General features: G+C 42.8%; 1 protein-coding gene across 1 annotated transcript in view; it reads right to left on the reverse strand.

Moving 5' to 3' along the window:
• Positions 1–26345, reverse strand: part of LOC106579057 (zinc finger protein ZFPM2) — a 191272-nt gene that overhangs the window by 38491 nt on the left and 126436 nt on the right. The window contains exon 5 of the mRNA XM_045701935.2: positions 12311–12422. Within this exon, the coding sequence (XP_045557891.2) occupies positions 12311–12422 (112 nt within the window). The remainder of the gene's footprint in view (positions 1–12310; positions 12423–26345) is intronic.

Below are 26345 nucleotides of genomic sequence, written 5' to 3' on the forward strand. Positions count from 1 at the left end.
GACTGCAGGTAAACGGTACAGACTGTGGTTGGACTGTATAGACTGTGGGTAGACTGTATAGACTGCAGGTAAACGGTACAGACTGTGGTTGGACTGTATAGACTGTGGGTAGACTGTATAGACTGCAGGTAAACGGTACAGACTGTGGTTGGACTGTATAGACTGTGGGTAGACTGTATAGACTGCAGGTAAACGGTACAGACTGTGGTTGGACTGTATAGACTGTGGGTAGACTGTATAGACTGCAGGTAAACGGTACAGACTGTGGTTGGACTGTATAGACTGTGGGTAGACTGTATAGACTGCAGGTAAACGGTACAGACTGTGGTTGGACTGTATAGACTGTGGGTGGACTGTATAGACTGCAGGTAAACTGTATATACTGTGGCTAAACTGTATATACTGTGGCTAAACTGTATAGACTGTGGGTAGACTGTATAGACTGCAGGTAAACGGTATAGACTGGGTAGACTGTATAGACTGCGGGTAGACTGTAGGTAAACTGTATAGGTGGAGTGACTATATTGTATACAGTCTACCCACAGTCCACAGGGCCTTCCCTGTGGCTCAGTTGGTAGAGCATGGTGTGTGCAACGTCAGGGTTGTGGGTTCGATTCCCACGGGGGGCCAGTACAAAATAAAAAAATAGAGATAGAGCGGGGAGCAGCAGGCGCTGCACCAGACAACAGAGAGGAAGCTGGGAGATTACAGGGTAGACCATGAGGCTGGGAGATGACAGGGTAGAGCATGAGGCTGGGAGATTACAGGGTAGAGCATGAGGCTGGGAGATGACAGGGTAGACCATGAGGCTGGGAGATTACAGGGTAGAGCATGAGGCTGGGAGATTATAGGGTAGACCATGAGGCTGGGAGATTACAGGGTAGAGCATGAGGCTGGGAGATTATAGGGTAGACCATGAGGCTGGGAGATTACAGGGTAGAGCATGAGGCTGGGAGATTACAGGGTAGAGCATGAGGCTGGGAGATTACAGGGTAGAGCATGAGGCTGGGAGATTACAGGGTAGAGCATGAGGCTGGGAGATTACAGGGTAGACCATGAGGCTGGGAGATTATAGGGTAGACCATGAGGCTGGGAGATTACAGGGTAGACCATGAGGCTGGGAGATTATAGGGTAGACCATGAGGCTGGGAGATTACAGGGTAGAGCATGAGGCTGGGAGATTATAGGGTAGACCATGAGGCTGGGGTTGAGGATTCCTTCTCCCTGAGAGTTGGGGTATGCATTCACGACTTACAGTAGTGAATGCATACATTTCATACATTTTTTTTCTCCGTACTGGTCCCCCGTGGGAATCGAACCCACAAACCTGGCGTTGCAAACACCATGCTCTACCAACTGAGCCACAACTACCATCACTAAACTACTATCATTACCATTACCACCCATACCGTTACTATTTGGAATGATAAACAACAATAATAATAGTAATAACAATAATAGTAATAATAAGTAAGTTACTGCTTACTATGCAGATGTTATTATCCAGTGTCCCTCAGGCTATGGCAGGCAAATACATATTTGGCTGCAAGAGGAGCCATTGCTCCTTCGCCCATGAGTATTTTTAGTTTTTCTTCTGGGTTTAATAAGTTCAAATTTGGAATAAATGTAGTCATTTCTGTGAATAATGAATCTCTTAGTGAGGCATATTTATCACAGTAAAGGAGAAAGTGCATCTCTGTCTCTACCTCCCCTGCCGTGCAGTGACCACATACACGCTCCTCTTTGGGGAGCCATGTCTTTTTATGTCTGCCGGTTTCTATTGCCAATCGGTGGTCACTCAGCCTGTACTTGGTAAGGATCTGTCTCTGCTTCGTATCTCTGACAGAGTAGAGATAATCAGCCAATTCATATTCTCTGTTTAGGGTCAGATAGCAATTTAGTCGGCTTTGGGATTTTGTTTCGTTTTTCCAATGTTGTAAATATGAGTCCTTTGATTGGTTCATGTTTTTGTTTATTTGAATTCTTTCTTTTGAAGCAGTGCTGGTGTCAGCTTGGTTGGTGAGGTCCAACACCAGCTGACTGAGAGGGCTGGTTTCTGGGCTTAGCTCTTGGGTTTGAAGTGCTTTAAATTGCAGACTTGAATTTGGACTTGAATTTAGATGTAGCCAAAATGTTTATGATCTTTTCTGTATTTTCATTATTACTGGAAAGCGGCCCAATTCTGCCCTACATGCATTAGTTGGTATATTTCTCTGGACTTGTAGGACTTTCCGACAAAATTCTGCATTTAGGGCTTCAATTGGATGTTTGTCCCACATTTTAAAGTCCAGTTTATTGAGTGGCCCCCAAACCTCACTTCCGTAAAGAGCTATTGGTAGGATTACACTGTCAAATATTTTGGTCCAAATTCTAATTGGGATGTTGATTTTGAATAATTTCATTTTTATTGCATACAATCCTCTGCGGGCTTTTTCTTGGAGTGCATTCACTGCCATATTAAAGTTTCCCGGTGCAGATATGGTCAGACCAAGGTAGGTGTAATTTTTAGTGTGTTCAATTATGGTGTTGTTCAGGGTGAATATATATATTTGTGTTTCTGACATCTGTTTTTTTTGGGGGTGAAAATCATGATTTTCGTTTTTTGGAAATTTACTGCCAGGGCCCAATTATGGCAATATTGCTCTAGAATATTAATCTTCTGTTGAAGACCTTCTTTGGTTGGTGATAGAAGTACCAAGTCATCAGCATATAGCAAGTATTTCACCTCTGTGTCAAATAGTGTGAGTCCTGGGGCTGGAGAATGGTCCAACATGTCTGCTAATTTATTGATATAAATGTTGAAAAGATTTGGTCTCAAACTGCAGCCTTGTCTCACACCTCGACATTGTGAAAATAATTCTGTTCTTTGGTTTTTGATTTTTATTGCACATTTGTTTTCTGTGTACATACATTTTATTAAGTCATACACCTTACCACCAAGCCCACTTTGGAGAATTTTGTAGAATAGCTCTTCGTGCCAAATAGAATCAAATGCTTTTTTTAATATCAATAAAGCAAGCAAAGATTTTGCCCTCTTTTTTTTGGTGGACGTGTTTATTAATTAGTGTGTGTAAAGGTGTATATATGGTCAGTAGTGCGATGGTTAGGGAGAAAGCCAATTTTACATTTACTTATTACATTTTTTTCTTGAAGAAAGGTTTGAATTCTTGAATTCAAAATGCTTCAGAAAACCTTTCCAAAGTTACTGTTTACGCAAATTCCCCTGTAATTATTGGGGTCTGATTTGTCTCTACTTTTGTGGATAGGGGAGATGAGCCCCTGGTTCCAGACATCAGGGAAGCAGCCAGAAGTTAAAACCATGTTGAACAATTTAAGCACAGCATTTTGCAACTCAGGTGTGCTGTTTTTCAGCATTTCATTTCTGATGTTGTCTAGACCACAAGCCTTCTTTGATTTAATATATTTGAGCTTTTCATTTAGTTCTTGTTGGGTTATTGGGTAATCCAATGGATTTTGGTTGTTTTTAATGACTGATTCAAGGATGTTACATTTTTCTTTAATTTCTAATTTGTTCTGTTGTAAGTCTTTTTGTGGGATGTTTTTGTATAGATTATCAAAATAAGTTTTCCAAATTCCTACATCTTGTATGGCTAATTCTTGTGGCTTTGTTGTGCTTAAATTGTTCCACATGACCCAGAACTGATTTTGGTCAATTGCATTTTTTTCAATTTCATCAAGTGTCTTGTTGGTATAATTCAATTTCTTGCGTTTCAGTGTTTGTTTATACTGTTTCAGAGTTTCAAAGTATTCATATCGTAGCTCTGGGTTGTTTTGCTGCTTATGTTTTTCGTTTGACATTTGTCTTAGGTGTTTTCTAATTGTTTTACATTCACTATCAAACCATTTGTCAGAAACATTTAGTTTTTTGTTTCTGATGTTGCATTTCTTTGGTTTTCTCAAATGTGCTTTCGATGCTCCTTTTTGGAATATGCAGTTGATGTTTTGAGTAGCCGAATTGACACCATCTTTATTGTTTTGGTATTGTGAGTTATTGAAAAACTGTATAGAGTTCATAATTTCATTTGAGTTCAACGTTTCAATGAATCTCTCTGCACTGTTTGGAGCCCATCTGTACGATTGGTTTATGTTGTAGAGTTTATTGGGCTGTTTTTTTGAATGAGTATTGCCGGTTAATTTCTTCAGAAACACGTTGATCTGACTGTGATCTGACAATGGTGTCTGTGGTCTGACAGTGAATGCACTAATGGAGGAGGGGTCAATGTCAGTGATGGCATAATCGACTACACTTGTCCCAAGAGCTGAGCAGTAAGTAAACTGACCTAAAGAGTCCCCTCTGATTCTGCCATTAAGCATGTACAGGCCTAAGGCTCAACAGAGATGCACTAACTCCTTCCCATTTTTGTTCAGTATTTGGTCAGGACTGTTTCTATTATTTATAATAGGGCTACTGTACAAGGAGGGGTGTCCAAATATGTGGTGGTTACCTCCCGCATCAGTGTAGTCAGGCTCAGAACCTGTTCTTGCATTGAAATCTCCACAAAGAAGCACTGTACCCTCTGCCAAAATGTAATGATTTCTGTGTGGAGATTGTCGAAAAACTGCTCATCATAATATGGTGAATCTGAAGGAGAAGCATAGAGAGGAGCACTCTCCCTCCCTCCCTCCCTCCCTCTCCCAGGGGCGGCCCTGTCTGATGGCCCTGTCTGACCCGGGTGACACACACGTCTTCTCCACTACACTACTGTACCTACAGCACGCCTGTCTGCTCTCTGTTCGCTACACACACACGCACTCACGTAAACACACACACACACACACCCACACAGAGGGGCCAGGGGACCCATCTCTGTCACCCAGTGCTACAGAGCGCTACGGAGCACTGCGACCTCTCTTTAGGCAGGCAGAGGTTAACTCAGCTCTGACACTCCAGGGGCTGCATGGGAAGATGGAGTGGGGAAGATGGGGAACGGTGGTTGAGGTAGGGGAGGGTGGGGGAAGGGTCCAAGCACAGGCCTCACAATCACCATACATACCGCACCTCTGCCACCAACACACCAAACAGCCACACAACTACCAGCCTCCTCTCTTCATGGAGCTGAGTGACCCACCTCCTATACCTGTATGTCCCGCTGTCCTTACCCATGGCATTGGAGACCCCATGACCACAGAGCATCATAAACTCCATAGATAAGGCAGCAATAGAGGAGCTAGCTCTGTGTGCTCCTGCACGGTGTGCAATGAGAGTGATACCCTACTGATACCCCACTCTAAAGACTGCAGGGATATGTTTATTCACACAGCCGGATGTGCAATCAATAAAATGGATTAGCTGCAGAGGTATGTATAAAGGTTATCGGGAAGTTCTCCCCCTCGAACACAGATGCGACCCCACAAAACTATTTTGTAATGTGTCGTACGTATCGGACGTTTTTTCTTCCAAAAAGTATTTATAAAGAGATATACAATGTGGAAGGAGACAAATGAAATCCCTGCAATGAACCCTATAATGTAATTCTATTGTGACCAGGGTGATAGAGGTGATACTGTATCTCTTCATTCTAGTGCCCATCAGTGTTTTCTTCCTATCTTCTGCCATGTGCAGGGTGTCCATGCAGTTCGCTATTCTTCCTCGCTCTAACTGTGTGTGTGTGTGTGTGTGTGTGTGTGTGTGTGTGTGTGTGTGTGTGTGTGTGTGTGTGTATGTCTAAACACTCATTCACCCCACTGATCTCTCTCTCTGACCCCCTACTGCAGATGAAAAGAACCCTGAAGAAGGCCTCTCTCTCTCTCCCTCTCCTCCTCGCTCTCTGTTGCAGCTGAAGGTGGGTGGGGGACCAATGGCATCCCGCCACAGAGCTTTATCCTAAAGCACATTGACAATGCTTTTCACACCTACTTACGGCAGCTGTGCCATGATGGGGGCGGCGAGGCCGGGCGGCCAGGAAGGAGAGGTGAATCATACACAACAGTTCTAAAAGCAGGCCAGGGCCGAGGCTCTTAAAGACGCATAGAATGGACTCCTGAACTAAGCAACCGTTATCCTCGAAATCAAAACCTTGCAGATCATTATTTGAATGTCCAAGGAATTGTTTTATGTCTGAAAATCACACCCTGTTTCCTCCTGTCCTCAGGACCGGTACCTCGTTCAGGGAGAGCTTTAAAATCCCTGCTGGGCTCACAGACAGACAACTCCATCTGCTTCCCCCAGATCGATACACAGGCATTTCTCATCATCGATTATACAATTATGCTAAAGCTAAATCAACAGCCCACTCTCCAGAACAAGCCCATTAACCAACCCTGGACAGGAGAGGAGAGTAGGCTAGAAGAGCTGCTGCTTTTTACCCAAGTGCTCTAAAGAGAAGCCTAGTGCTCAGACAGTCCAGGTACTTCACTAGACATGATTATAATGCCACAAGGGTGCAATACATCACTCTTATTAGCCACACCGGAGCACAATGGTATCATAATTAATGGGCACAGCAGGATTGAACGCTGCCCTGACATGGAAAAGTGGGTCTACTTAAGCTTTACAAGGCATTTAAATATGCAGAGTGAATGGCACAGTGAGTCAAAACCCTCCTGCTACGGAGGGAGGGAGAACGGCCAGCTAGGCTACACGCTCATTAGCGTGACACGACACCCTCAGTGGCATTGATACAAGGACGCGCGTCCGTCTGTCTGTGTTGTCCTCTACTGCTACGACAACATGGTGCCTGACTGGGGAGAGTGATGGATGAAACACTACTATACAGCATGCCTCTCCTCTCTTCTGTTTGTCATCAGGTCTGCCCATCACCTTCACTTGTTGTTTTTTTCTGTGTCTTTTCTGTGTGTGTCACAATTAGGCTTAGGTTTATGAGTGTTTGTGGTAACATCCTCATTTGGGTGTATTGTGGTTTGTGGTTTGTTTGTGGTGGATGTTCAGAGAGTGGGGGCTGTGACAGACAGAGCCTGGTGTCTGGTGTCTGTGGTGTCTGGTGTCTGTGTGTGTGGTGTCTGTGTGTGTGGTGTCTGGTGTCAGTGGTGTCTGGTGTCTGTGGTGTCTGGTGTCTGTGGTGTCTGTGTGTGGTGTGTGGTGTCTGTGTGTGGTGTCTGTGGTGTCTGGTGTCTGTGGTGTATGTGTGTGTGGTGTCTGTGGTGTCTGTGTGTGTGGTGTCTGGTGTCTGTGGTGTCTGGTGGCTGTGGTGTCTGTGGGTGTGGTGTCTGTGTGTGTGGTGTCTGTGGTGTCTGGTGTCTGTGGTGTCTGTGTGTGTGGTGTCTGTGTGTGTGGTGTCTTGTGTCTGTGTGAGTGGTGTCTGTGTGTGTGGTGTCTGTGTGTGTGGTGTCTGGTGTCTGTGTGTGGTGTCTGTGTGAGTGGTGTCTGTGTGTGTGGTGTCTGGTATCTGTGTGTGTGGTGTCTGTGTGAGTGGTGTCTGTGTGAGTGGTGTCTGTGTGTGTGGTGTCTGTGTGTGTGGTGTCTGTGTGTGTGGTGTGTGTGGTGTTTGCAGGGGGAGACCAGCCGCCCGCCTGTCTGACTCCACCAACAGTGAGGGAACAATGCACATAAAAGGCATTCGGAGAAAGAGTCTGTGCTGATGTCTTTCACTGTCTCTGCTGAATGAAGCAAGAACAAACGCGTGTGTGTGTGTGTGTGTGTGTGTGTGTGTGTGTGTGTGTGTGTGTGTGTGTGTATTTCAGTCTGTGTGCTTATGCATGATGTGTAGGATGCTAAGTCTTCTCACATTCTATATAATGAAGCCTGCTGTCCTTAACACCCCCCTCCCTACCATCACCATCACCAGCCTCCAGTTTAGTCTTACAGTACAATACTCTACCCCTGCCTGCCACAGTGACATAGTCAGTTAATATTCCACTACAGCTACGGTACAGCCTGAGCACGCCGCTCACTCCAGCCTGACCGTGCAGTTATCGCCTGGCTCAGTGCAATCAATTATTGTTGCCGCGGAATCATTCATAATTTCCTAATGAAAACGATTCTGTTGATCTCTGTTGTATTTTAATTAAACATAATTACGCTGCTGCTCTGAGCTGTGGTGGGGCCTCCTTTAGGGTACAATTTTGTTTTAATACACTGATAATGACATTTTGACATTATGTCAGTTGTTTAGTTATTATTCAGTCACACTATTTCCCTATGTTCCCAGATAACAGATAATAACCTCAGCACCTCCTATTTGCCGCAGTCGTTTTAAAGGGGAGGGTTGAAATGAACAATTCAATCTGAACTGTTACAGTACTCTCTCTCCTCTCCCCCAGTCCCAGTTTTTAACATATATTTCCCCCTTTCTAAACCAAGCATGTTCTTATTCTGAATTCTCCCTATTTTATTTTGGACAGAATATAAAAAAATTCAGATCCAATTTCAAAAGTACTGTGGAAAGACAGTTAAGATTTCAGTTGATGAGAAATGAATCTAAAAAGATCTAGCCAGGTCCCGCAAGTTCACCATATACCTCCGAGGTCTCTGGCTAAGAGCGTGTGAAGAACGGACGTGTGAGAAAAGGGATCTGATGGCGAGGACTTAGTGAACATGAAATAACAGAAAGACACAGCAGTGAGTTACAGTCTAATTCAACACTGTATGGGCTTATGTAAAACGCCCTAGTACATTGGTCAATTTCCGCTCCAACAATGGCCGACTTTCTCCAGAGACATATTGGACATGCTGTATCTCAATGTGGTCCGCTTAAGAGGCTTACGCTAGAAAAACTTAGGTGACCTTAGAATAATACGACATAATATCAAGACAGAGCGTGGGTGAGTTTCTAAGGGCTCAGATATCAGGTGACAATGGTCGAGCACAATAGGAGAGCACCGAGTTGAATACAGCCATACTGACTTCCCTGTCATACTGGTAATGATGATGTACATTTGATGTAATGTGTGGACAGTAGGTACCAAGAAATCTGACGAACTGTAAAACATGCAGAATGATTGGTGGATGTCCAGTCTTGGAGGCCTACATTATGTTCTCTCTATAAAAGGCAAAAAATAAGAGAAATAAGTAAATAAAATAAGAGCATTGGAAATGGCCTGTTATATGATAGAGGAGGTGGTGTATTTCATGACATTGTGGATAGGAGTGATCCTGAAATTATATTTCTATTTATTGTCCCAATGCTTCTTTGTTTCTTTTTGTTTTAATTACTGAACGTCGCTCTTTTGATTCAACAGTGGAATAATGAAAACGGCAAAAAAATGTTGCAATTATATAATATGCATTTCTTTCCGAATTAATAAACACTTCTATATTGTTAATCAAATGTACCAATTCTCCACTGATATCCTCCCTCTCTGACTTGTTCTCTCTCTTTCCCTGTCCCTATCGCTCTCTCACTCTCTCCCTATCTCTCTACCAATTCTCCCCCAATTCCCTCCCTCCCTCTGCGTAACTGTAACATGTAATTACTCCACAGACTCGCTGCCTGTTTCTAAAAAACGTCAGTGGTTCAAAGAAACTGTCCATGTGTGTCGCGGAGCATTGTGGAGGTTCCAGGTGGATTTCTCGATAATGAGTTGGTGCAGCAGTCAAGTTGAGAGTTTTAGTAATGGCTGGCTACTGTGCTCTGTGCTGAGGCACTACAGTATACTACTGGCTGCCTGCATGGGAGTCTAATGTAAAACAAACAGCACTGTATGCTTACTGTTTCTGGTGCTACTGATAGAAAAACTGCCTGGTAAAAACAGATATAATGTTAATTCCACTTTTTATATTATCACGTCTTCAAGGGGGAATTGGTAGACATTCTTTATTTTAAAGTAATATATATTTAACATAAACTGTGGGCATATGAAACATAGACATAATAACCTACAGTATATAGTCGTAGTTGATAGGGTAAACTCTCAGTGGAAATGTTAGTTTCGAAATGTCTCATTATACAGTGTGTCGTTGGTCAATATCAACAACACAAAATGATAGAGACAGTGAGTGGTAAATCATTAAAAAAGGGACATTCAGTAGAACCAGGACACAGGAAAGATTTCAGTAAAATTCCATGTCTAATATTAGATATGTGGTAACCGTGGTATTGTGTTTTCTGCTGGATGCCCGGGGCAGCCCAATGGGGATTCCACCAAACTCACATAGCTCTTGTTCACAGTGAACTAGCATGTATTATACATTACACACTGTTGGACTGCATCAGTCCACTGGGAATCACTTCTCTCTTTAAGAGGCACTTCTCAATCCATGCACAGAAGATGTCTGAGACAGTGCTCAAGAAAGCCAAGATGATTGGAACACGAGCCAAGTAGCCATATTCAGCGAGAACCAATGAACATGCAGTATATTGAGATGTTCACTGATTAACATAAGTCAACTGCCTTTTTTAGCGCAAAACAGACAAACAGACAACAAGCAACACTTGGGGAGAGATGTAAACACTGAGGCCCTATGGCTCTGTGTGTCTGCTTCATGCAGAGAGGGAGTCATCACTGAGTCATTCTGTACTGTCTGGTGTCTGCGTGGAGCTATAGAAATAGAATAACTAGATTGTATGTGGCCCCAGAGAGAATCATAGAATAACTAGAGAGATTCTGTCTGGGGCCACATACATAGAATAACTAGACAGATTCTGTCTGGGGCCACATACATAGAATAACTAGACAGATTCTGTCTGGGGCCACATACATAGAATAACTAGACATATTCTGTCTGGGGCCACATACATAGAATAACTAGACATATTCTGTCTGGGGCCACATACATAGAATAACTAGACAGATTCTGTCTGGGGCCACATACATAGAATAACTAGACAGATTCTGTCTGGGGCCACATACATAGAATAACTAGACAGATTCTGTCTGGGGCCATAGAAATAGAAAAACTGGATGGATGCTGATTCTGTCTAGGTCTACAGATTTTGTCTCAAAATGACTACACACAGTAAGGTGACAAATATTATCCAATTATTTCCAAATTGAAATTCATTGTATTTTTCAGTATTTTACCCCTCTGTATCGTCTATTATGGCTTGGCAGGCGTGTGCTTTTGGAGAAAGGTTTAGCGGCTCTATACTAATACAACACAAACGGCTCTCACTGGGGGACTCCTCTTTTTGGTCTGACTTTCACATCAACCCCTTTTCTAATTGAATACGGGTCAACTAGATGCTATGAAGAAGGGGATATGAAGGACAATGCTACAGAGGTGATCACAGATCCTTAACGTCCATTTGTGTGAGATGATGACAGTACTGCAACTCTATCTCGGATGTCTTCTATAATGAATATGAAGACGGGGAGGGGAAATGACAGACTTAACAAAACGAGACCAAATCCTGTTATTACTCCCTTTTTTGTTTCATATATTCAGATTAGGAGATTTTTAAAGAAGTGCATAATCTCCTTTAACAGCTTATCATAAACTTGAATGATTTGGTGATAAAGAGCACAAAGTTAAGTAGCTGGTTTAGAGGATAACTCCCCAGTGCAGTCTAGTGATTAGTAGATGAGAATTGGGAGACCGAAAGAAAATCCGGGCTGCAAATCCCAGTTCCCGCTCTGATTCACTTTGAGGGGAAGAAAGTCCATTTCAGCTCCTTCGTGAGTCTAGTCACAGGGTAATCATTTAGAAAACGGGAATAATAGAAACCACTTCTTGCATCACTTTTGAATTCAAACATCTTTATTTACTTATTTATGTGCCTGTGTGTCTCTGGATACACCCGTCAAGACCCAATTATGGGCTGCAGCAGCCAGCCAGCAGCACAGTGCTTTCATAAAGAGTGAAGTCTGAAGACTGTACTGTCAGTGTCAGTGTGCCATATTAGCATTTTACAATCAGTAACCTTAAGCCCAATCATGAACTATGGATGGGCAGCCATTTTGAGCTTGCCTAATAAGGGCATTCTAGCTGTATCAGACAGCAAATAAATCCCTCATTTTTATTTCAGTGTGATTCGAGACTCACAACCTCTACGGTCACACCCAATAACCCAAAATTACATAATAAGAGAGCTATGCCATTAGCAAGTTTCAGATTATCGTCTGCATAATAATTTGGGGGAATTGTAATTTGTGAACAGAGAGGAATTCACTCAGACTGAGTACAAAAAGCAAATTAATATATTTACCTTATGAAATCTAAAACCACTGACTTTGTCGTATGTTGTTTTCCCGTTCCTAATCAAGACTTTGGGTTGATACACTAAATGACTTCAGAGGGATATAAAAAAAATGTTGGGAGTGAAAGACAGCGAGAGACAGACAGACAACAGAACTTAAGTGGGGGGATTGTCTGTCAGACAGTGTGTTTGGCTGCTTTGGTGTTGCTAGGGAGATAACAGACTGTATACAGCAGTCTGGAGATTGAGCTTACCTTTGCTGTACACCACACAGTTATTTTTGTTGTCTTCTGCTCCTTGCCAAGTCACATCCAGCAGCCACCTGGGGCCCGCGCTGAGCACCACCGGTACACAGCTCTTCATCTTCTGGACAGGGACACATAACAAACACTAATCATTTGCTTATTTTGGTGATTAAACAAACAATAATTAAATAATAGCCACCAAGTTATGTTTCCTTTTCTTCTCTGCAAGCCAAAAACAGGGTCATTCTATAAGCTAGTAAGTCCTCTTCTTCTCCCCGCAATGAGAAGATTTGGGAATTGAGAGGTTTGTGGGTGGAGGGGGTGGAGTACGGGGGGGATCAAGGTGGTGGGGGCAGTTGGGGTAGGAGAGTGGTTGGAGTGGTGGTGGTGGGCATACAGTGCTGCTAACGCCTGGTCCCTATGATCCCAATGATACAGTATCAGATCTCCCAGATTAAGAAGATCTCGGATGCCCAGAATGCCGATGGCTTTTAGAGTGAAGGAGGCGAGTGTTCAGGAGTGAACTTTAGGCACATTGTGCTGCGCTATCGCTGGGATCTCACTATTTCCTGAAACAGCCAGGGAAGAATTTAAAGAATCAGTATCCATTTCAAAGGGCGATTGAGGCTACGTCTTATAATATGCCGGCAAATTATTCTGAATGTGTAACATCATTTTTCTTCTGGGCTCGGGTCAAGCGTTGGTGCTATAAGTTATTTCTATGGAAGGAAAACAGGGAGATAGATACTGTGGCCCCGGCTAAATGTATTCACAACCAGACATGGAGAGGGGTCGGTCAGATTGTAAGGCCTTTCTATTTATTTTCATATGATTTTCTATTCTATTTTATTTTTCAAATTGATTTAAAAAATACATCTTCAGTGCTCATGGAGAGGGGTAGAAGCATCTTTCTTGGGCAGCCGTTACAGTAGCCTATTCCTAGCAGGGAAAATGTCAGTATTTCAAGGCCATTACTTTTTAACTCCCAGGCCCTCCTTCATTAGGGTGTTACAGAAATAGTTTAGCTAAGAGAAAATAGGCTGGGGTGCAATCTCTTCTCGACACTTCATTTATTTTTCCATTTGAAACAGGCTGCCATGAGACACCATCCATCTGCCTAATGCAACAGAAAAGCACATGTTCTCTCACTATGTGTTTCAGATATTTCTTCGGAAAGGCAGCAACAACCCTTCAAGGATAAATGCAAATGCCACTTTCACACGTTAAAGGTCTGAATTGGCACAGATACACACAAAAGATGATTTATTGTGCACGTGGGTGAAGCACACACAGAAATCTTCCGTTAGTAGTGACTGAGGATTAGAGGGCTCTCTCTCTTTTCTGAGAAAACAGAAATACTGTAGGCTACATTCAATAACAAAAGTGCAGACAGCATATGGGCTCTGATCTCAGTCAGTCTGTCACACACAAATGAAACAATACATATAAAACGAAAAGAAAACCTAAACTCTAGTTTTTACATAGCAGCTCGAAGCAATGGTGGACTTGTGCCAGTCAGACGGATCAAACACCTAGTGAACAGCACATTGTGTCTGTTGATTTTCTCATTCCTTAATATTTAGGTATCTTATCCCACCCTGGCAGAGGAACAGAGAGAGACCTCCGTCATTTAAGCCGTCCTCTATTTCACATCTCAAATGAGCCTGACAATAAAATCGTATATCTTCAGCGAACCTGTAAATGTTTACAACTCTGTCAAAAGGAGCAAAGGAGATGGATCTGATTGTTGCTACGACGACTATCTAAAATGAGAATCGGATTAACCCTTTGTCAGATCTCCAGACTGGGGCCCATCTCTCTTATTTAGCTGTGTGAGGCTTCTTCTTCCCCTCTTCCTGTCCGTCTAGTCACTAAGGCCTTCTGGGAATCCACTATATTACACTGCCTCTCACCAGGGAGAGACTAATAATAATATATGGGTGTAGTTTTCAACATTAGAAATACTATAAGAAAGCAAACATATTTACTGGATTAGATTTCCTTTAAAATTGTATTTGAATTTGAATTATTTACATTAATGACATTTATTTTTGTTTCAATGTGTTTTCTTAATATAACGATTCATTGTCAAAATCATCATAACATAACTTATTAATAAAACTAAACGTAACCAATTGGAAATTAATAAATTAACTGAATACATTTGTCAAAATAATGGTCAATTTATCATATATCACATATATATCATATTTTTCATTTTGCTGAAATTTAAATGCGCTATTCATATAAATGTACTACTCTAAATAATGACTATATTGGGGCTTTGAAGTATTTCAGACAAAGGAATGCAGAGAAGCTGTATTCTGGGTATAACACACAATGATGTCACCAAGGGGAGGAGCATATTAGCCTTAAATGAACGCCCTCTTCCTATACAGTAAATACAGTACATTTGTAGTTAAAGCTTCAGAAAAAGCCAGAGTGACAAGCAGAACATGTTGATTTCTCTGGAGTGAGGAGGATGTATACAAAATAAAAACATACCCCTTTCTCTAACTACCAATCACAACTAAGGAATGTGACGTACAACAGTGACTCTGTCCTGTTCCACTTCTTCATGAATAAATGGATTCAGAACAGTAAATAATACTGACCCCTATTGGATATTACAACATCAACACCACTGGCTTTAAAATCCAAAGCCACATACAATAAGGTTTCATTCAGACTAATATTAAGACTAGCTCTTCTACAGATCAGAGGACTCTGAATTTTACTGACAGTGATTAAGAGTGTTTCACCACCATTCACAGAAATTAAAATAGGTTGATTTAATAATCGAATTAGATCAAGTAAAAAAAAAAGTAGAAACAATGGTAATGTTCAAATTTGAAAATGTATGACAATTAACTCTGTCCCTAAAAGTTTTTTCTTCAATAAAAGAAAATAGGGACATTTGAAGTATCTACAGTAAATTACATGGAAAATAAATGAGACAAAATGTGTCACTTTATAAAGTAATGTCATGGATAAGTGTTGAAAACCATCCACCCTTCCTCCTCATGGTGTGTTGTGCTGTTCCCTCACTCCAGTGGTTTCAATACTCTCCCAGGGCTTTTTTCTGAGCTCTGTTACCGTTCAACCAACGTGTGTAAAAGATACAGTGACCAAAACAGTGTAGTCAGCGAGGAAGTGATTACAAACTGATGCTCCAAATTCGCTATAAAATGAAAATCAATATTTCCACAAGTTGCTGCAACATAAAAGATAACCTTCATTGATTTTTCGAGACTTAGGCCTCTGTGATAAAATCTAATATAAATTTTCAGCCACACGGATTTGGATCAGAGCGAAGAGCAGGGGCTGAGCGATAAGTTCCATTGCACATCTCTCATAGTTGGATTTTTCCTCCTTCCTTCCAAAGGCAGAGCCCTAGCTATTTATAATTGGCACTGTGTGAGGAAAAGCTTCTATCAGGAATCTGTTCTAATTTTTATTACTGAGAAGCTAAAGCCTGTTCCAGATAATTTGGAATTTTCAGGGGAATTGTGATGGAGTTGATGGCAGCGCCGGACTGACTCCAGAAAGGAGCTAACCTGTAATAGCCTCCGTGGCTGGGCTGATTAAATGTTGCCATAGATGAAAGACCTGCCATCACCGCAATAAATTAACCAATCACACAAATCCCAAGTTGCTACTAATCCCTCCTTGATACCATGATCCTCAGATCAGCTGAAGGAGGTGAGGAAGAAAGTGGCTTGTGACACTCAGCTTCCTCCTAACTCCCTGGTTTCCTGTGTAAACAACAAGCTAATGATATCACCACTGACCATTTCACCACCACTGGGCAACTCTTAACCCGCTTCACGGTCAGGCCAGGGGAAATCGATACCAACCGTTGGTGGGAATGATTCTTTCCTCATCTTTTTTTCCCTAGTATTTTTTCTACCTAGGTCACAAATGTAGTACTGTATCTGTCCTGATCCCCAACTGTAGAGAAATCAAACCCAGTTTTAGTCTGAGCATCTTTACAATATGTTCTACTTGTTATTTTGCTTAAAAGGTCCACTGTATATCCAGTAGCCATGGATATTAAAAACACATACAGTATGAAAGACTAACTGTGCTCTGAATCATAATACAAATGCAAATATATATATATTTTTTTTATTGCATTTTACTTAGAAAATACACATTTCAGTTTTTTATATTTCAATAATATGTATTCAGTTCCTTAAATGAAACTAGTCCTTAAGTTCAGTATAAATATCGTTTTTTTTTCTTCAGTGAAAAACAGCAGCAGGTTTCTTTCCTTCAGTTCATCTCTCTCTGTTTTTCACTCCCACACACAGCGTTCATATTTTAACAACATGCCCCTAATAGTTTTGATGTGTCATGTCCATATAAGACTCGGGTTAGCCCTTTATATGAAATTAAGGGCAGAAAAGCTTATGGATGTGTTATGTCAAGTTTCTATATTATATGTTACTACGGTGGAGGTATATAGGGATAAAGGATTTGCACCTGTTTACAGCATACTACCGCACACACCTTGATAACGTCCATTGCAATTAGTTGTTCACTACGATGAAACAAATTGCATGTGGTCAACTGGAAATTTCATTAGAGGAGATTTTCCTCTAGCCCTCGTTATCTCATTCTGTATTAATATTTCTTTAGCCTCAAGGACGGATGACTTGCCAGGGTCTTTCTGTCGAATAAATGGCCAAAACCCTTCTCTTTCAATCCATCTCCAAGTTTCTATGCATGTAAAGAAAGCTCATATTCAGTATATGGATATTTATGTATATTTTCCTTTAATTTAACCCTAGAAAAAACACAATTATCTGTCAACATCCCACATGAACTGGGAAATGCTTCCAATGCATCCTTTTCTCAGGTCTCATTTCAAGCCATTCTCTCCATCTTTTAACAGTAGTATAGTAACATCTGTCCCAATAAAAATATACAGTACCTTCATGTAGCTTTCTTTCTCTCTCCCTACAGTAGCATCTGCTATTGGGAGACTAAATAACAGAAATATGCAAAAATTCGACACTAATTCCCTTTAGAGATAGATCTTGGCTGCTGCCCTGTCGTAAATCAGAGCATTTCGATATGAAATGAGGCAAGCTGCTCTAATCATTTCTGCATTTCAAATTGGATCACTGGCTCAATCGCTTGGCTTTTAAACTGCTTGCCTAAGAGCAAATGTGAGGTGGGAGATAATTCGGCAGAAATCTTCTCCCTCCCTGCACTCGCTCTGTGCTGCAGTTAGTTTACTGCTTGAGTGCAAAAGAATGCTTTTTTCTTTTCTATCCCCCTCCTCCCCACATCTTTCTCTTTTCAACTCTGTTCAATTCTGTTCCTGGAATCTTTAAAAGGACACCAATCACTCTGCCTTTAGTTGTTGTTGCTATAATGGCAGCTATCCATGCTGTGCCTTTAGTCTGTAGACCATGGCAGTCATGGGAAATATACATACAGTATTTGATCATTTAAGTGACATCCTATCTGTTCTTACTTATTTGAATGTATCTATCTGTTCCTGATTGTAACCACATATGGACAATAAGGGACCTTGAGTCTTAGATACCACATTGAGTGTATGTTGATTGATCATTAAAATGCAACATACCTAAAGCCAGATATAGAGTAAGACAGGGAGGCAGAGAAAGACAGGGTCAGAAAAAAGGAGTGAGTGAGGGAGGGAAAGCAATGAGTTCCAAGCGTCCTCCATTCTCCCAAACCTCCAGGCACTAAGAGCTGCTCCAACACCAAACCCATCCAGTGTTTCATGAACTGCAGGTTGGAGCTGCAGAATATAATGTGTAGCCTATCTATCATTATTTGACGTAGGGAAGAAAGAAAGAGAACGTAGAATTTGTAATGCACGCTTCACTACTTAATAATGACTAGGAGGTACACATCCTGTACATGCACGTCTTTCTTCTGTTTGGCTTCGGTCGGTGAAATAACATTGAACGCCTCAGTTCTCGCTGTTTGAATTTCCTATTTGAATTCAATTGGGGACTTGTTTGATCTTTGCATGTAACTTAGGGCTCGGCTCCTGGAGCTATGAAAAACTATGTGAGCACATAATAGAAAAGCGACAGCCAGCGATGTGTTCACCTGTATGGTACATTACTGTTCCCCCAGGGTCACTGAACCAGCCAGGTGGCTCATATTCCGGACAGCTCCACTTTAAACACACAGGAATAAACACACGGAGGGGCCTTTCTTCAAAGAAGACATGAAGAGACAAAGTCTGTCAGCCATTAAGGTCACAAGCTATCCCTCCGTACATAAACACAGACCTAGGAGCAGTCATAAGTCAGTGAAGACAAACAATCACATTCAAGGCAAGATGATGCTTGAATAAAGCCCGGATAAACCTCAATGCACCTTTAAGGTACAGCCTTGGATTTTAATACATTCCTTTGAACTCTTATTCTTCTCTGTGAAGTCAGAAATCACGATGCAATAAAAAAGCATCTACGTGGCATTATATTTAAGGAAGCTATTTTGTGCAACCCTCTGGCCTTCCCTGAACTGCAGAAAAATCTTTACCTACTGATATTTGCATAATTATTTGATTGTATACCTATGACACAGAAACAGTTTGATTCTCGCGTGCACTTTAGAGAAATGGGGGTCTTAATAAATCCCCTTTAAAGACCGGCCATATTTACACTGAGGTAAGTAAATAAGATAAAGATGGTGAACTTGCCCCCACTAAATGTATTAGACGTGAACTCCCTTATCACAGTCTCAGCACACGGACTGTTAAAAGATGGGGTTCCAGGACGGGAAATGGTCTTTGTTACCCAATTAGTTTCCTGACGACCCTGTGGTGTAATATTCCTGTTTTGACAGCCTCATAAACACACACACAAACACGCATTTGCACACACACATACAAACACACACACACACACACACTGCAATGTGCTGGACCACCAGGCCTGTGAAGCCGACACTGTCCAGGCCTCCTCTCCTCTGGTCTTATCTGGGTTCTTTATCTCAAAGCCTCCGCTGATAGAAGAGCCACGTGAGCACCGACCAAATCAGCATTCTTCACGGAATACTTTCATTTTCTGCTGTTCATCCATCTGGAGTCATTTGACAGGGTTTTGTCTTTGGGCTTTGGTGGGCCCCGAGCCAGGCTAGCAAGGCTGGGGGTTTGGAATACTGGGGGGCTGGATGGGGGCTGGAGGCCGGAACAGGACGGACTTATCAGAGGCCGGCAGCAGGGACTGGCTCTCGTTGGAGGAGGTGAAGCAAGCAAAGCCTCCACTGTGTTCCTCGACTCCTCCACCAGCGCAACCAAGAGGAAAAAGAACACAGCAGCCCAGCCTAGGCCAACCCCACGTAGAGACTTAGTCTAAGTCCTAAATGGCAGCCTATTCATTCCTTATACTACTTTTCACCAGGGCCCATGTAGTGCACTATATAGGGAATAAGGTGCAATTTCAGACTGGGTCTTAGAGTGGCCTGGTTTACGTGTGGGGAGATGTGATGTGGTGGCAGCATGCTATAAATAATGGATGGCATCAGTGGCATGGCATCAAAGGGTCCTGAAAACATCAAGCAGCCTACATGTTATGATGCTTTCTTAAAGATATCTTTTTTAAGCATTTTTGCTTTATTCAGACAGATTAGAAACAGCGGGGGAGACAGATTAACAGGAGACAAAGTGGGAAGACGGGGATTGAACCCCGGTCTCCAGAGTTGCATACATGTACCTACTGTAGACCAGCAGACCATGGGGCCTGCACGTAATGATGCATACTAGTGGGATGAACAACATAGTTGTCTAGGACTGAAGGTTCTTCAAAATACTGATAACATAATGATAAGGATGATGAACTACTGTAACGTGTTTTAGGTAATTATAGACGAGACAGAGTATGTGTGTGTGTGTGTGTGTGTGTGTGTGTGTGTGTGTGTGTGTGTGTGTGTGTGTGTGTGTGTGTTGACTGCTGAAGGGAATGGTCAGTCCTCTAAAACTTTAACCGGGACCAAAAATAACTTTAGTCCCCACTGTAATGTAGAATACTATCAGGAGTTTGCAAATGGAAACAATCAAGGATTATCTGGAGCACTTCTCAGGGAAGTTGTTTCAACATATCACAAGTACTGCCATGACAGACACAGATGGCAAAGCAGCTGGCACCACTCAACTTCTTTTCACTTTTCTGTTTTCCCCCCACTGCAATGGAGGTCTGTTGTGTATGTTAATGGATATATACTCTTTGGTTTGACATAGAAGCTCACATTGACTTTTCTAAGTTACACACTATGACTTTTCTCAGAGGTTTAGGAATGTTAATGAATGTTTCCGCTAGATTGGGTACTTGTTGGGTTATGATGTGTGGTAGACACAGTGTACCAAGACAGACAGTTTAGATTGATTTAGATCAAGTAAAAATTTCACACATTTCCTTCTTTTACAGGATGCAATATATCTTGCCAAATGAATGAAATGTTCCTGAATGTTCATGTTTATATCAGGTGTTGAATTATGTTTATTGAGGACCATAAACATTCTACACCTCTATACTGCATGTTATGTACAGACTGTACAAAACATTAAGAACACCTTCCTAACATTGAGTCGCACCCCCTATTGCCCTCAGAACAGCCTCAATTAGTCGGGGCACGGACACAGCAAGGTGTCGAAAGTGTTCCACAGGGATGCTGGCCCATGTTGACTCCAATGCTTGAAATAGTTGTGCCAAGGTGGCTGGATGTCATTTGGGTGGAGGATCATTCTTGATACACACGGGAAAGTGTTGAGCATGAAAAATCCATCATCGATGCAGTTCTTGACACACTCAAACCGGTGCACCTGGCACCTACACCATACCCCATTCAAAGGCACTTAAATCTTCTGTCTTGCCCATTCACATTCTGAATGGCACGCATTCAAAATCCATGTCTCGATTGTCTCAAAGCATAAAAATCCTTCTTTAATCTGTCTCCTCCCCTTCATCTACACTGATTGAAGTGGATTTAACATTTAACAAGTGACATCAATAAGGGATCATAGTTTTTACCTGGATTCACCTGGTCAGTCTAGGTCATGGAAAGAGCTGCTCCTAATGTTTTGTACACTCAGCATATCTCTCTCTCTCTCTCTCTCTCTCTCTCTCTCTCTCTCTCTCTCTCTCTCTCTCTCTCTCTCTCTCTCTCTCTCTCTCTCTCTCTCTCTCTCTCTCTCTCTCTCTCTCTCTCTCTCTCTCTCTCTCTCTCTCTCTCTCTCTCTCTCTCTCTCTCTCTCTCTCTCTCTCTCTCTCTCTCTATATATATATATATATATATATATATATATATATTTGAAGCCCCAACTCAACATAAAAAGCATCCATTCTCACTGTAACATTTAGTGTACAGATCCATTCCCTGTATGTATAGTGAGATTGAGTAAACTATGTAGCCATCACAGCACCGCCGCAAGGCACAAAGCAAGTCAGTGAATTCTGACTTCCTTATCTGGGGACCAGCCATATCTGTTTGTGGTGATGTAAGGACAGGAGAATGTCAGGTTCACTTGTAGATCAAGTCAACCATGCATTATCTCAAACAGTGGAGCTCAGCCCCAACAGCCCCAACCCCAGTAGCACTGAGCAGCACTGAGCCCTTCACAGCTAATACACCACGACATGGCGGCATGGCCACAGGATGGATCCCAGCAGAGCACAGAGAGAGAAAGGAGCTTAGAAAGACACCAAACAATGGCCCCGGGGCCTGGACACCCCCCTCTGACACAGGTCATAACCCTAGTCTCCATTCGACTCACAAGTATGCCTAACCAAGCGTTGTTGTCAGATCTTTGTCATCGAGCTGATGGTTTAGACTGAGAGAGGGATGAATTCAAAGGAATATGTGTTTTTTAATCAAAATAATGCGGTATAACGTGAACTCTTTAATGTGCGTGCTGGTCAATAATAGTGTTGATAGAAATGTGGGGCGCAGTGAATGTCAGAGAGACCGCCAGATAATTACCATTTTACCCATCTGAAGAGACCCCAGTCTTAATATTGGTTTAAGCCCAAGAAATAATTGATGCATGCAATCACAAATTGGTTCCCAGCCTAAAATTTAGGGCCATTATTTCATTAGATGGAGCCACATTCTTTATGCCAAAATTATTTGTGTGTCCAACATAGAAATTCAAATCCGGTTAGTGCAGATAATTGTCTGGTTTTACCAACCACATCCAAGAGGGTATTACTTTCAGACAGAAAGGATAGGTCGACTTTATATACAAAATACAAGAAATCAAATACATTGTTGTTTTTTGGTATGGTGCTGTGGCAGTCAGTGTGTTGCCAGTAAGCAGTAGCAGAGAGGTGGGGTACTGTAACTACTATCCTGGGGTGTCCTCTTACATATGCAATTGGATGTTGTACTGTAAATAATTGCCTGGGCATGTGCCAGTGTGATGATGATGATGATGATTTGTGTGCTTGCATGTGTGTGCATGCTTACGTGTGAGTGTGTGTATACGTTTGTGTGCACGCGTGTACATGTGTGTGGGCGCGCACATGGACGCCTGTGTGCGCGCCTGCCCCATCCGTACTCCACTCTCAAGTCCCACTGATTCTCCTTTCCAGCCATGTTGAATCCTCTTTCCTTATCAGGCAAGCCCAGGCCTGCATCAGGCTCTCCTTGCTATGACAGAGGCTACAACAATAGGCCTGCGATACCGCTGCTTAGCGCTGCGTTTCGAAGGGGAAACCTGCCACGGGCGCAGATTAACAACAACACACAAAAAATAGATTGCAGCCTCCAAAACAAAACATTTTTCAGAATGCCTTCTCTTGATTAATGAAGCAATGACAAGAAGAAAAATATAATTTCGGAGCAGAAAAATCCGCGCCACCACTTGTTCAAGTTTAGGGGGTAGCTAACAATAAACATATTGACGGGAGAGGGTGGGAACCGGGAGGAGATAAATGTCTGAGTGATGGCTTGAATCATTTTTGGTGCTTTTTTTGGAGCATGGACGGCAGGACCTCATTTCTCACCTTGTTCTAAATGACACTATAAAACCCCTCCTGTGCCTGAGAGACACCACCTCTCTCCCACCTGCAAATTAGGACAGTATCTTGTCATTTCCCTTTTTGTCTCCACTCTCTAGGTAAGACTCTCTGTTCACAACCAAAAGGAGAGTCTACTCTTCTCAGAAAATACACGTAATACTACAGACGATAAAGAATACTGTAGCAGCTAGTCTCAATCACTTGGTTGCAATATATAATACACATATTTCTGACAAAATTCATGATAGAAATGTAGATTTTCTTTTTAAGAACTGTGAAACTAAAACAATGTCTTAATATCTTAATGTGAACACACACATTTTTAAGAACAAGACACAGTGTTTGTCTCTGCCCTTTGCTTCACCTGCGACAATATTTCCACTGCCAGCTGCTTCCCTGATGTGGCTTCCTGTCTCTCCGCTCAGAAACACATCACACCGGATGATATATCACAGACAATATAGCTTACAATATACAAAAACATTCTCTCTTGTTCTTTTTCATTTCCTTCTGATATATAAGGAACAACAGCAAATGTAGTGTTCCCAGGATATGACCATTAATGATATAAACTCACCTGCCTCCTGTTGTAGAAACATACCCTGTTTTCTGTCTGTTTTAGGGGTTGCTGTCCTAAATATCTTTGCATCACTACCAACTGAGGGCTAAAGTAAAAAGATCAGCATCCACTGAAACCAGGCCTTACAATAGACCTTTATAATGAGCATTATGAGCATAGAGCAGGAGGCTCCAGCCTCAGCAACACGCATCTAGAACAGACAGGCCTCCAAATCTGCAGCTTATTATTAGCCTGAATCAATTATCAACACCTCGAGACAGAACCCAGCTAACCAGCACGCTGGGGCCTACTCTGGCCCAGCCGTGGACCTGTTCTCACATCCTGTCCCGCTTTGTGTAATTACTACTTTTAAGACACCTGCTACTCAATAGCTTCCACACAGACGTGTCATTTAGCCCCCGATTGCAGACATTTATGTCTGAGTGTCACTATTCATTTGAGTTAATTTGGGAGTGTTGGCTGGTTGGGCCGTGCGAGCCTGGGCTGGGCTGGCTGAATGTGCTTGTCGCTCACCTGCTTGTGTGGAGGGGCTGGCTGGTGTAATTGGAGCTTAATAGTCTGATTGATCAGGGGAAGAAGTGAGAGAAGTGAAGGAGGAGGCTGAGCGCTGGCAGCTCCATCAGTCAGAGAGGAGAAGAGAGAGAGAACAGAACACAACCAAACAGGGTACTGACAAGCTGGGGTTTCAGCTTTGGACAGCTCACTTTCTATTTCTGTCTGGGCTCTCCCTCAATGGTTTCTCTCTCTCTCTCTCTGGGCCCTCTGCCTCTCTCTCTCTCTCTCTGGGCCCTCTGCCTCTCTCTCTCTCTCTCTGGGCCCTCTGCCTCTCTCTCTCTCTCTCTGGGCCCTCTGCCTCTCTCTCTCTCTCTCTGGGCCCTCTGCCTCTCTCGCTCTCTCTCTGGGCCCTCTGCCTCTCTCTCTCTCTCTCTGGGCCCTCTGCCTCTCTCTCTCTCTCTCTGGGCCCTCTGCCTCTCTCTCTCTCTCTCTGGGCCCTCTGCCTCTCTCTCTCTCTCTCTGGGCCCTCTGCCTCTCTCTCTCTCTCTCTGGGCCCTCTGCCTCTCTCTCTCTCTCTCTGGGCCCTCTGCCTCTCTCTCTCTCTCTCTCTCTCCCTCTCTCTCTGGGCCCTCTCCCTCTCTCTCTGTGCCCTCTCCCTCTCCTTTACACACACTACACAATACTCCAACCTTAGGCAATTACTTTGTTTAATCAAATCAAATCAAATTTATTTATATAGCCCTTCGTACATCAGCTGATATCTCAAAGTGCTGTACAGAAACCCAGCCTAAAACCCCAAACAGCAAGCAATGCATGTGAAAGAAGCACGGTGGCTAGGAAAAACTCCCTAGGAAAAACTCCCTAGAAAGGCCAAAAACCTGTGTCCTTCTGGGATAAATCATTTATTGAGAGAACATTCTATTTGTATAGTTGATACAACGCACTGAGAACCTGAAATCAGTTCAACGTATTCCGTCATTATATTCCGGCATTATATTTCTTTCTTTGAAGACAATATCAATTGGGAAAAATGGAGGGACATTTAGACCTAGTGTGATCATCTAACACTGATAAAGCATGAAGAACAACGTTGGTTGGAGTGTCTAGCCAGAGGTGTGTGTGTCTGTTAACAGGTCCCTACAGCAGCAGCAGGCTGTGTGTGGATAGCTACAGTACCTCACAACAAACCCAGCACCCCTGCAGCATGGGGCTGCTGCCACGGCCTTCCATCAGCTGTGAAATCTGCTTTCCTCTTTGATAAAGGCTGGAGATGTGACCCTATCTCTGTCCTACAGATGTCCAGATTACCTGTCATGCTCTTCCCCCCTGTTTTTCTCTCACTTTCCTCTTGTCTGCTAGTCCCGCCTTGACAACTGTAATGTACCACTATTCTCCCCCAGCATCATCCATCACTCCCTAGTCATAGAGACCCAGAGTAGACTCATAGAGACCCACAGCAGACCCACAGGTGACCCATAGAGACCCACAGCAGACTCACAGGAGACCCATAGAGACCTACAGTAGACCCAAAAAGAGCCACAGTAGACCCATTGAGAGCCACAGTAGACCCACATGAGATCTACAGTAGACCCATATGAGACCCACAGTAGACCCATTGAGAGCCACAGTAGACCCACATTAGACCCACAGTAGACCCATAGAGACCCACAGCAGACCCTCTGAGACCCATAGAGACCCACAGCAGACCCACAGTAGACCCAAAGAGACCCACAGCAGACCCAAAGAGCCCCACATCAGACACACAGTAGACACAGAGACCCACAGTAGACCCATAAAGAGCCACAGTAGACCCATAGAGAGCCACAGTAGACCAATAAAGAGCCACAGTAGACCCATAGAGACCCATAGTAGACCCACAGAGACCCATAGTAGACCCACAGAGACCCATAGTAGACCCACAGTAGACACATAGAGACCCACAGAGACCCACATCAGACAC

This window comes from Salmo salar, chromosome 02 (assembly GCF_965601325.2).
Source record: "Salmo salar chromosome 02, fSalSal1, whole genome shotgun sequence".
Lineage (NCBI taxonomy): Eukaryota > Metazoa > Chordata > Actinopteri > Salmoniformes > Salmonidae > Salmo > Salmo salar.